At 42.3% G+C, this 12,518-nt stretch overlaps 1 protein-coding gene across 1 annotated transcript in view; it reads left to right on the forward strand.

The window, feature by feature from the left end:
- clasp1a (cytoplasmic linker associated protein 1a) overlaps positions 1–12,518 on the forward strand; it is a 357,689-nt gene that overhangs the window by 165,519 nt on the left and 179,652 nt on the right. The window contains 5 exon segments of the mRNA XM_038790034.1: positions 1,666–1,801; positions 3,760–3,830; positions 7,638–7,697; positions 8,223–8,300; positions 12,128–12,295. Of these exon segments, the coding sequence (XP_038645962.1) occupies positions 1,666–1,801; positions 3,760–3,830; positions 7,638–7,697; positions 8,223–8,300; positions 12,128–12,295 (513 nt within the window).

Below are 12,518 nucleotides of genomic sequence, written 5' to 3' on the forward strand. Positions count from 1 at the left end.
ATTTTTTAAAAATCTAATTTAAATTTTCCCTGCCTATCCCACCCTTCCCATATGTTAACTCCGCCTTTGTATTAAGCGAAAGACCATAATTTACCTATTTTCCTTTCTATGTTAGCTTCTTTTAGAATCCCTACATTTACAGAAGGGAGGCCATTTGGCTCATCCAGCCTGCATCGACTCTCTGAAAGAGCACTCTACCTAGGCCCAATCCCCCAGCCTTTCCTGCAACCCCACCTAACCTGCACATCTTTGGACTGTGGGAGGAAACCAGAGCACCTGCAGGAAACCCACATAGACATGGGGAGAAAGTGCAAACTCCACACAGACAGTCACCCAAGGTTGGAATCAAACCCGGGTCCCTGGCACTGAGACAGCAGTGCTAACCACTGTGCCATTCTCTCTGTTCTCTGAATTCATTGTTTGTTTCAATTAGTTGGCTGGTGGCCAATGGATTGGACGGACAGTATTCTGCCTGGCAAATGACAGCGAATGGTTCCTGTCAGATGGGGTTTTCCAGAGAGAACCCAGGGGAAGCTACTGGACCCTCAAGGTGGAAGCAGCTCCCTGTCTGCTCTGTTGCCTTCTTTTCTGAAGGCAGAAGCTTCTAGACCCCGAACAAAGAAGCGGTCTGCCTCGCTGTTGCTCTCTCTCGTTCTTCTCTCTCTAATGCTAGCTGCCTGCTATTTCTGTGAGTCCACACTGAAACGTAACTGGAAGACATCTATCTGAAACAAAGACTATCATTTGGGGTGAGGCAAGTTAAAGATGGGGTAGGGTTGGAAATTAGATGGTTGTTAATCTGTTGTATTTGCCTATTTACTTAGAACTACTGTTAACAATAAAAAGTTAATTGTGTTTATGTTTACAAACCTGGTGACTAGTTATTGGGCAGCCGAAGACCTCGGGTAAAAATAAAATTGACATCCTCCTACACCTGAATACTGCTCATGAAGTGCAACTTTTCGGAATTGACAGAAAATTAGGAATACCATCATTGTTTGAATGACTGAATGAAGATTGGTCCATGTAATAAAATTACTTCAATGATTCTTTTTGGATGGAAAGTTTCTTGTAAGCTTTTTCACTAGGAATATCTTCTGACGAGTACAATACGTCAGCCTTGGTAGCACTGAGTACTCTCAGCTTTTAAGTCAGAAGGTCATGAGTTCAAGCCCTACGCAAATGAGACCTGACTGCATAATCTAGACTGACAATCTAATGCAACAACTGAGTAAGTCAAGGTCCTGCCTGTCTCTTCAAATTAATGTAAAAGATCCCAAGGCATTATTGGAGGAAGGACAGGTTAATTCTCTCACTGTCCATTTTTCGTGCGTCTATCTGAGTACTTTGGAATGTGCTTTTTTAATGTTAAAAGGGCAACATAAATTTGCATTGTTGAAAGTGCCTTAAAGACATAGCTTACATTGCAATCATGTGCACGCATTCACAATACAAACTTCTTAAATTCAGAATATTGTCATTTCAATGAATGACACCACTAGAGATGTGTTTATAACAGCATTACAGAAAGATTTAAAATAATAAAATGTATTTTCAATGGTGTACTGTTTTTATTGGAACCTTTATTTTTATTCCTAGTTGGGGACCTATTGCTAAAGTCTGTTCAAGTCTTTGAGCCTAAAGCCTACTTTTCTTTCTTTCTAGGCATCTCTCATCTGTTCTGGGAAATCGTTTTGATCATGGTGCAGAAGCCATTATGCCAACATTGTTCAACCTTGTTTCTAATAGTGCCAAAGTGATAGCTACTTCTGGTATAGCAGCAATAAGATTAATTATTCGAGTAAGTACACAAAATCTGCATCCCTTTGTATAATTTTCTTTCTTAAATTCGCACTTTCCAACAACTAAGTCTCTTTTTAGTAGAAGCAGCAATTTACCCCCACAAAGATTTTAGGAGCAAAACTCAATTTCTTGCTGTGCCAAATTATTTAATTCAGTGCTTGCATTTGTTCTGTATTTCTTTTGAAACTGTCCTTGCGCCTCTGCATGATTTATCAGTATTTTATTCACACTAATGTAATTGTGAATTCCACCGATACATTTCTGTGGTCCTGAGTCCTGCTTTGCTACTGTAGTGTTTGCTCAGCAGCAACATTTATGAACAGCCACTTCCAGAGTTAATTTCTTTCAAACTAATGTAGTGAATGCACTTTTTCTATTAAATCAGTTGTTTTTAGCCAGTTGGGGGGAAAAAAACTTACTGCTTTTTAAATAAGCAGCGGTTCTAAATTCCAGTTATTCACCAGTAGATAGCTTTTTGCTAAAAGTCAAATTCTTGTCAAGCCATTTGAAATTGCTTGGTGGGAGATGTATTTATTTTTGACATTGCGACCCGAAACATTAGTCTGCCAAAATGAATTCAATTAAAGTTGAGCTTCAGAATGCTCCCTTGATAATTGATTTGGATAGGCAACACCTTGAATATTGTGTACAGTTTTGATCTCCTAATTTGTGGAAGGACTTTCTTGGTATTGAGGGTGTCCAGCGAAGGTTCACCCAACTAAATCGGCAGGACTGACATTTGTAGAAAGACTGGATTGACTGGGCTTGTCCTCAATGGAGTTTAAAAGAATGAGAGGGGATCTCATAGAAACATATAAAATGTTGATGGGACTGAACAGGCTAGATGTGGGAAGAATGTTCCTGATGTTGGGAAAGTTCAGAACTAGGGGTCACAGCCCAAGAATAAGGGGTAAGCCAATCAGGAATGAGGTGAGGAATAACTTCTTCTCAGAGAGTTATGAACTTGTGGAATTCTCTACCACAGGTGTGATAGGTTGGGGGTGGGGTAGGTGAGAGATTGGTGAGTGATGGGGCAGATATCCAATTGCGCTGCTTAAAGGGCTTATTGAGGCCTGCTGTTGTTGGAGGCTAACTGGGATTTTTCAGTCACCTCCATGTTCCCACCCTCAGTTAGTTGCATTATAAAGAGAGCAGGGGGTGATTTAGCCACCCGGAGAAGGCTTCCTCGCAGGAACCTTGGGAGCAGCACTCCTGGTAGGTTTAGAGGCTCACCCTGCTTGCCTGGTTTCAGCAGCAGCCACAGGCCATTCTGTGGAGGAGTGCTTCCTCCCCAGCCCTTGCAATCGTGAATTGGCTCCAAAAGCTGTTTTTTTTTTTTATTTGAAAAATTTGGAGAGATCTCATTTTGGAGTATCCCCTCCCTCACCTTACCTGCCACGATAGCCTGCTACTGCTTTCAAACTGGAAAACTTCCTTTCGGTCCTTCAGCTTTGAAAGATCATCCACCATTTTTAATTGGACAGTGAGCCCATCCATTAATTGGACAATTTGGAGGAAATCACAGGTTTAAAGACTGGTTTCTACATTGTGGAGGTTTTTGTACCCCTTCCCCCCCAACCACACACCATTTGAAACCTGGTGGTGGGGTCCCGAAGACCACAGGAAAATGATACACCTGCAATCTGGTTTGTGGGCAACTTTGATTTCTGCCATTGTAAATCAGAGAAAATAATCATTCACATGATTAACCTTTTGGTGTATATATTCTTTATAATGCAGTTATGAATCTATCAGCTTTGTTTAGTTTGTGTGCTGTTGTTACAAAATGTTTTATAGCTTTAAGTTCTTAGAACGTAAAAATAGAACCATTTTGACCAAGAGAAGCTAGGCTCAGCCAAATATCATGGATGCATGATATTTGCATGGAATACCGCAGTAATCACTGATAATGCGTACTGTTTTGGATCCATTCTTAAAAAAATGTATATTTTTCAGCATACGCACTTCCACAGATTAATACCCGTTATCGCGAGCAACTGTGCATCGAAGTCTGTGGCAGTTCGGAGGTAGGTTTGAAATTTTGATATATTGTTATATTAACTGCTCTCATATGGTATTAATGGGGTGGAAAATCCACCCATCATTTAGGTTGAAAAGTGGAGGGTAGAGGAATTAAATTTGCAGTGCAGTCTTGTGGGCCAATCCCCCTGGAAATGTGCCAGTAGCAAAGTTGAAATCTTCAGATAGGATGAACTTTTCCCTCATAGTTGTTGCAGGTCTTCAGCAGCCACAGCATCCTTCTGCCTGCACAATAATTCTACATACATAAGTAATTAACTAGATTTCCCCTATGATTTGATCTAGTTGTTTTGCATTTAATGATGCCTAGTTGATACATTTGTGTAACAGATTTGAAGTAGCAGATGCCCTTGTGTTTGCTACATGTGTGGAATTTGAGTGTGGTGTTTCTGTTCATTCCCAAACCATAAACAATCTCTTTGAGACATAACCTATGGTAAACCTTATCATTTTTGAAATACTAATTCTTCTTCGGTGATCACTCGCTTAACGAGCATGATGGTCCACCTAAGAAATTGTATCACTGGTCGTCGGTTTGGTGTGTCCTTGCATGGCTGATGAGCTCGATCCTGGAGTCGCATCTCCGACCGCACACTTGGCAGGTGTTTCCGGGTTGTGGGATTGGCCCTTGGACTCGAGATCGCTGGTATTCCTTTTTCAGCCTCCTTTTCTGGACCTGCTCTTGCCATTGAGTGTTCTTGAAGAACTGGTCCCTTCAATCGGGACGTTGCTTCTGATAAGTCTCTCCTGAGCAGGTGTCTCCCAGGCGTTGACATCTGTTACATTTCTTGAGTTAAGCCTTTATGGTGTCTTTGAAGCACTTCCTTTGTTTTTCTCTCGTTTGGTAGAATTCCTTGAGATCCTAGAAGATTTGCTTTGGCAATCGAGACTCTGGCATCCTAAGCACACATCCGTCTCAGCAGAGTTACTTTTGGATGATCATGGACTTTATGCTGGTGCTCTTGGCTCCTTCAAGGATGCTGGTATTAGTATGCCTGTCCTCCCAGTTGATGCGGAGAATCCGTCTCCGACAGTGGGGATGGTACCGCTCCAGAACCTTGAGTATGAGTTGTCGCAAGTTTCTGACCAGAGTCTGGAGGACAACTGCCTTGTACATAATAATAATAATCTTTATTGTCATAAGTAGGCTTACATTAACACTGCAATGGGGGCTGGTTTAGCTCAGTGGGTTAGACAGCTGTTTTTTAATGCAGAACAAGGCCAGCAGCATGGGTTCAATTCCCGTACCAGCTGAGAATTCTGACTTCCCCCTCCCGTGTGCCGGAATGTAGCGACTACGGGCTTTTCACAGTAACTTCACTGCAGTGTTAATGCACACCTACTTGTGACAATAAACATTATAATATATAATGAAGTTACTGTGAAAAGCCCCTAGTCGCCATGTTCCCACACATGAGGTCCATGTTAGCAGCACGGACGTCACAGTTGTCGAAGATTCTCGTCCTTGGGCATGCAAAGGTGGCGCTCACAGATTGGATACGATGTTGGATCTCCATATCAATGTCAGCTTTAGAACAGAGGTAACTCCCCCGGTTGGAAAAATGTTCCATGTTTGGGAGGGTTTCCTCCGTAAACTCTGATGCAGGGAGAGACCGGATCTTACCCTGGGGCGGGTTGGTAAAGGACTTGATTCTTCTTGAGTGTGGCTGAGACCGATTCTTCAGTATGCTTCCACAAACGTGACGAGCATAGCTTGGAGATTCTCTTCTGAAAGAGCAGAGGTGGCGTTGTCATCTACATACTGAGGGTCCACGAGCAATGTCAATGTTGTTTTTCTCCTTGGATTTCAAACGGTTGAGGTTGAAGAGTTTTCCGTCCATCCTGAAGACAATGTCCACTCCAGTGGGAAGCCTGTTCTTGGCTAGATGAAGGATGGTGGCGATGAAGGATGGTGGCACTGAAGATGGAGAAAATAATGGGGGCAATGACACATCCCTTGTTTGACTACAGTCTTGAATGCTAACCTTTGTCTTTTTTCCGTCGATGACTACTGTAACTGACACCTTATCATCGTGGAATCTGAAGATGTTGATTAATTTCTCTGGACAGCTGGCTTTTGACAGGGTCTTCCCGATTGACTGAGTCAAAAGCTTTGGTCAGATCGATGAAGACCATGTTGGGTGGCTGATGTTGCTCCTGGCATTTGTTGTCAAGCAGTGAAAATGATATCCTTTGGTTGGAGGCCACGCTGGTTTTCTGAAAGAATTTCTTCAGAGATTGGGAGAAGGTGGCTAGCGAGGATTTGGGCGATGATCTTCCCAGCGATGGAGAGTAGGGAGATACCTCAGTAGTCCCTACCCAGTTCCTTTTGTCTCCTTTCTTGAAGATGGTGGTGATGACGGCACCTCGGAGGTCTGCAGGAATTTTGTCTCTGTCCCAGATTTTCAGGAGCAGCTGATGACGATGACGGTGATCTCTTCTCTTCCAAGTTTGAAAATCTCCGCTGGGATCCCGTCCACTCTTGCGTCTTCTTCATTCTCCACATGTTTACTGGCCGCCTCGACTTCATCCATGCTTGGTGGGAGTCCAAGATCCTCTTTGATGGGGAGCTTGGGGATTTAATAATAATACTCTTTATTAATGTCTCAAGTAGGTTTACATTAACACTGTAATGAAGTTACTGTGAAAATCCCCTAGCCGCCACAATAGGGCGCCTGTTCGGGTACACTGAGGGATAATTCAGAATGTCCAATTCGCCTAACAGCACGTCTTTCAGGACTTGTGGGAGGATACCGGAGCCCCCAGAGGAAACGCACGCAGACACGGAGAATGTGCAGAATCCGCACAGACAGTGACCCAAGCCGGGAATTGAACCCGGGTCCCTGGCTCTGTGAAGCGACAGTGCTATTTCTTCAAACACGTCTTCATCTATGATTGTATCACTGTTTAGGAGTTCTTTAGTATTCTTTGCATCAAAGGCTGATGTTTCCTCGGTCTCTCAAAAGGGGTTTGTCCTTATTCTGCACCAGTTTGAGGCCTAGGGCGTTGGGTCCATATATTATCCTGGTGCACTGAAGGAACCCTGAGTGTCGTGCTGGTTAGTGAGGTGTTGCAACTCCTGAACTTTCTCAGTCCACCATTGGTACTTGGCTTCCCTAGTTCTCCTTTGTACCTTCGCTGTTGCTGTTTGTTGAGTTATCCTCTTTGCCTTGCTGAAGATATCCATGAATTTCAACCTAGCTGTGGTGGAGAGACTTGGCGTTCTATTAATTCCAAAAGCAATAACATAGTGAGTCTTACACTCTTTGACAGGGTCACCCATGAGGGTAAGGTTGGAGGGGAGCCAGACAAAGTGCAACCCAAGCAAGTCCTCAATCGCAGATCAGGCAGAAGATACTCTGGTATCAACATGCTGTGATAGCGGATGAATGCTGCAGCAGACGTGAGATCTCCCAGTTGTAGAGGTTGCCTTCCCACTGGAACTGGACCTACCTTCTTGCGAGTACCGTGGGTCTGCTGATGTGCAACATCATTCCTACGTTAAAAAGATGTCCCACACCAGGCGCCTATCTCAAGGATACCAACACATCTTACCACACAAACAAGCCCTGCACTGATAAGCAAGAGATGACTAGGACAGGGCTGTGAGATTCCGAAGTCCTGAGCTTCGGGCTGGCACTTGGTGGAGGGGTTTGAAATACAACTACATATTAAAAGACGATGCATATAATGAGACATTAGTTACTTTAAACATTTCTTTCTATTGATATAGTGCCTTTATTATAGATAAAATGATGCTTTTATCAACAAAATTAAGCAATTTCTTTTGACAGGCGTTCATTTGAATTTTTGGATCGACTGCTACTGGAATGGCAAACACACTCACTAGAAAAGTAAGTAAACAACCAGGGAGCCTTTTTCCATGAATAGTTTGTAGTTCTTTCTGGGTTCCTACTAAGTGTAGTTTAAAATGGAAATGAGCTTTTGAACTGCACCATACCGCAAAGCAGATGATATCTGAACTGAACTAAATAGGGTAGAGACATTGGTCATGATTGCAATTGTAAATACTTATGGCCAGACAAATAGGTTATTGAAGAAATATATTCCTTACAATAGTGAGGAACTGGGGGATTAAAAAAATTTAAATAAGATGGCTGGCAAGAGCATTTGAATGTGGTAGCAGTGCTGTTTCCATAGTAATGGAGGGAAGGCCTTTGAAAATGCATTCTGAGGCTCAATTTCCACTTTCTGGTTAAAAAGGCAGTGTGACATGAGACTGAAGTTGGGAGGGATTACGCTGCTCGTTGTGCATAAATGTAACAGTGGTTATCCTGGATGAAATTTCAGTCTATAAAGTGGGAAAAATGAAATGTTACTTTTGAGATGAGACTCCAGTTGTGATGTTATATTTTTAGGCATGTAGCTCTTGTGGCTGAAACGATAAAGAAGGGTATCCATGACGCTGATTCGGAGGCAAGACTCGAAGCTCGAAAGTAAGTTGTTCTTCAGTACCTGACATTATTGTAATGCTTCCAAAATGTATTTTGATTTACATGCTATTAGCTGTATAGTCCAAACATGGAATGATGATTGACGACAACTTTGGTCATACTATATATTTTATATACTATATAATATACTATATTTAATTCCCGATTGGTCATGTTATAGTTGTATAGGACTTTGGTTAGGCCACATTTGGAATACTGCGTGTAGTTCTGGTCGCCACATTACCAGAAGGATGTGGATGCTTTGGAGAGGGTGCAGAGGAGGTTCACCAGGATGTTGCCTGGTATGGAGGGTGCTAGCTATGAAGAAAGGTTGAGTAGATTAGGATTGTTTTCGTTGGAAAGACGGAGGTTGAGGGGGGACCTGATTGAGGTATACAAAATTATGAGAGGTATGGACAGGGAGGATAGCAACAAGCTTTTTCCAAGAGTGGGGGTGTCAGTTACAAGGGGTCACGATTTCAAGGTGAGAGGGGGAAAGTTTAAGGGAGATGTGCGTGGAAAGTTTTTTACGCAGAGGGTGGTGGGTGCCTGGAACGTTTTACCAGCGGAGGTGGTAGAGGCGGGCACGATAGCATCATTTAAGAGGCATCTAGACAGGCATATGAATGGGCGGCAACAGAGGGAAGTAGACCTTGGAAAATAGGAGACAGGTTTAGATAAAGGATCTGGATCGGCGCAGGCTGGGAGGGCCGAAGGGCCTGTTCCTGTGCTGTAATTTTCTTTGTTCTTTGATTGATTGTCTATTTTATTTACTGCATTGCAGCGTTTTCTTGTCTTCATTTATGATACATATTTTCATCCCTGGGGAAAGAACAGTGATAGAATCAATCCTGTAAGGCAGATTGTCAGTGCAAACTGCTCAATATTTGACACAATTTGCACATAAAAATTAAAAGACATGCTGAGAATTGCATGTGTTTTATTTTGCAAGTAAGATGTGTCATAGCTAAAACCTTCTATTCCACCCTTTTTCATTTTAAAGGGAAACGGCAACTTTTCTCATGTCAGTTTCTTTAACAATGCCAAATAATTTTCATAATTGTGCTGGATAAAATGTCTGAAAAGGGTTTGTTTTATATTTGGGGTGTGCTCAATCTGGCAAGACTGCATTTATTCCCATTTGCTAGTTTCTCTAAGATGGTGGTGGCCTTCTCTTGTTGAAGGGCTCCCTTGGTGATGTTACTTGGGGGTTTGTGAATCTGATCTAGTTACTATGAAGGAATGGTGATATATGGCTAAGCTAGGAGTGTGTACAATTTACATGAAGACCTAGAGGTGATGGTGTTCTCGTAACATTTCTGTCCCTCCTCTTTATCTCAATAGAGCTCACGGGGCTGGAGGTGTTGAAGCAGTACTATACATTGCATCCTCATGATTGTACACGGTGCAGCCAGAGTACTGCCGTGTATTCGCTGGTGGGTCAATTGGTTAAGGCAGCAAATGGTTGAGCTAAACTAACAATGTTACCAAGTTTGATCCTGACCGCTTTGGTAATTGGAGTACTTCTGCAGTTGGTTTCCGACTCTGAAGTCAGGTTGGGGAAAATCGAGTGAGGTTCTTATTCCAGATCTCTGTCAAGCTACCCCTGCTGTAATTAACAGGTGTGCACAATTGGTGGGAGCAGGATCACTATTTTCTCTATTTGCTCCAGTGGTTTAACTCGATGACCAGGCTTTCACTTAAATGAAGTAGAGGAAAGGAAATTGTACTGAGCAAGGATTAAGCAAATAGATTCATAGATTCATAGAATTTACAGCACAGAAGGAGGCCATTCGGCCCATCGAGTCTGCACCGGCTCCTGGAAAGAGCACCTTACCCAAGGTTAACACCTCCACCCTATCCCCATAACCCAGTAACCCCACCCAACACTAAGGGCAATTTTGGACACTAAGGGCAATTTAGCATGGCCAATCCACCTAACCTGCACATCTTTGGACTGTGGGAGGAAACCGGAGCACCCGGAGGAAACCCACGCACACACGGAGAGGATGTGCAGACTCCGCACAGACAGTGACCCAAGCTGGAATCGAACCTGGGACACCGGAGCTGTGAAACGATTGTGCAAATAAATGCCATTAAGATCAGTGCACAACTTGTGGCCTTAAAGGGGGCAAAATAAATGCGTTTCCCAATAAGGAAAATGGCTTTAATATTCAAAAGAGGAAACTGGAATGAGAAGTATGATGATGCCTTTGAGTGACTATTCATTATTACTTAGTACTGTGCTAAGCTGCTGCTCAGGTTGCAGGTCAGTCTGCTCTCGCCTTATTAATGCACATTTTAAATATCTTTTTGTTCCCTTGCATGTAAAGAATAAATTTGCATGTTATGAAGATGTAGATTGATGGCTGCACCAATACGAATACGGAAGTGATCTGTTACATGGAGTTAGAGGTTGTGTGTAGGTTAGGCGGGGGAGGAGAGAAAATGTCTTTTTAAAGTTGCATTTTAATTGTTTTGCACATTTTTCAGTGAAGGAACATTTGTGTTGCTTTGAAATCGGAAAAGCAGTAAATGGCTTTAAATAGTTTGTTTGCATTTTAAACTAATTATCAAAACTTCTCCTGAATCAATTTCACGTATTTTCCATTTTTTTGGCTCCATTTAAAAAAAAAGTGTTTTTCCTCTTTCCTTTTGGTGTCGTGTACCACCGCTCAGCCAAGAGAGAAGACCGGTATCTATCTCTCTACTTCTGGCATTGTGGTTGTTAGCTGTGGCCATCTGCAGGAGTGTTCTCAATGACTCCTCTGCTAAAAGTTCCTTCCTTTCCTTTGTTGAAAAGCCTATATTCTGTGCAGTGAAGTGTCTTTATTAGCATAGGCAACTTGGGTGCTTGTTATTTGGCAAACAACAGGTGTGGTTTTGTGTCTTGTCATGCCAAGAGGATGCACATTAACACATCCTGTAGTATTTGTTTTCGATTTGTCAATGCCAGAATTCTCTGGTGGAAAAAATTGTTTCTTAAATCAACCATCCCATTGGCTGTTGCTATATAATCAACAGGTTTATTACCGTTTGAAGTTTCACTTGACACGTAATTAGCATTAAGATATATAGACGGACAACCGTGCATGCTGCCATTTTATCGCTGGACTCCATATTTAGTTTAGCAATTGCAAGCCATAAACTCTGTCTCCCTATTTTGCCATCTTTTCTTTGTATGTTTCGGTTTTTTGCCAGTTTTTACTTTCAGACAGTAACATACCTTGCTTTGGGTGCATCTTTTGTTTCTTTGGTACTTGCCCCATCACCGTTAACACTGTTGCTTCACAGCGCCAGGGACCCGGGTTCGATTCCCGAATTGGGTCACTGCCTGTGTGGAGCTTGCACATTCTCCCTGTGTCTGCGTGGGTTTCCTTCAGGCGCTCCAATTTCCTCCCACAAGTCCTGAAAGACGTGCTGTTAGGTGAATTGGACAGTCTGAATTCTCCCTCAGTGTACCCGAACAAGTGCCAGAGTATGGCCACTAGGGGATTTTCACAGTAACTTCATTGCAATGTTAATGTAAGCCTATTGTGTCACTAATAAAGGTTATTATTTCCTTGGCGGCACAAGACTAACTTTAGTCATTCAATTTCTCCTGTCTTCCACCCTGACACAAGCCTTCCTTTGTCCCACCAAACCCTTGCTAAAAACCTATTGAATCTCTTACCTTTTCCTGGTTCCGATGAAAGGTCATCAACCTGAAATGTTAACTGTGTTTCTGTCTCCACACGATGTTACCTGATCTGAGTATTTCCAGCATTTTCTGTTTTTATTGCAGTATGTGATGCTTCAATATTTATCTGCCTTCCGTTTTTTTTTAATAGACTGTATTGGGATTTTCGCAGTCATTTCAGTAAAGAAGCTGAAATTTTGTTTAACTCATTGGAACCTGCCTACCAGAAACCTCTACAGTCCCATTTGAAAAATTCAGACAGTATTGTTTCCTTGCCACAGTCTGATCGTTCATCATCCAGTTCACAAGAAAGCTTAAAGTAAGAACTATGGTCTACTTGAATTCTAAGCTTCAAAAACAGTGCAGTATAATAGCCATGCCTGCACTGCCTTTAGTTCATCTGTTCTCGTAGCATTGGGTATCATTAGGGATTGTATTTTAATGTAAAAGCTCAGCTATATTATTTACATTATTATGTAAAAGCAACATAATAGAGTATGCTTTATCGGACGCTCTTGGGCTAATTGCATTTCAGATACTTT

The sequence above is a fragment of the Scyliorhinus canicula genome, chromosome 2, assembly GCF_902713615.1.
Source record: "Scyliorhinus canicula chromosome 2, sScyCan1.1, whole genome shotgun sequence".
Lineage (NCBI taxonomy): Eukaryota > Metazoa > Chordata > Chondrichthyes > Carcharhiniformes > Scyliorhinidae > Scyliorhinus > Scyliorhinus canicula.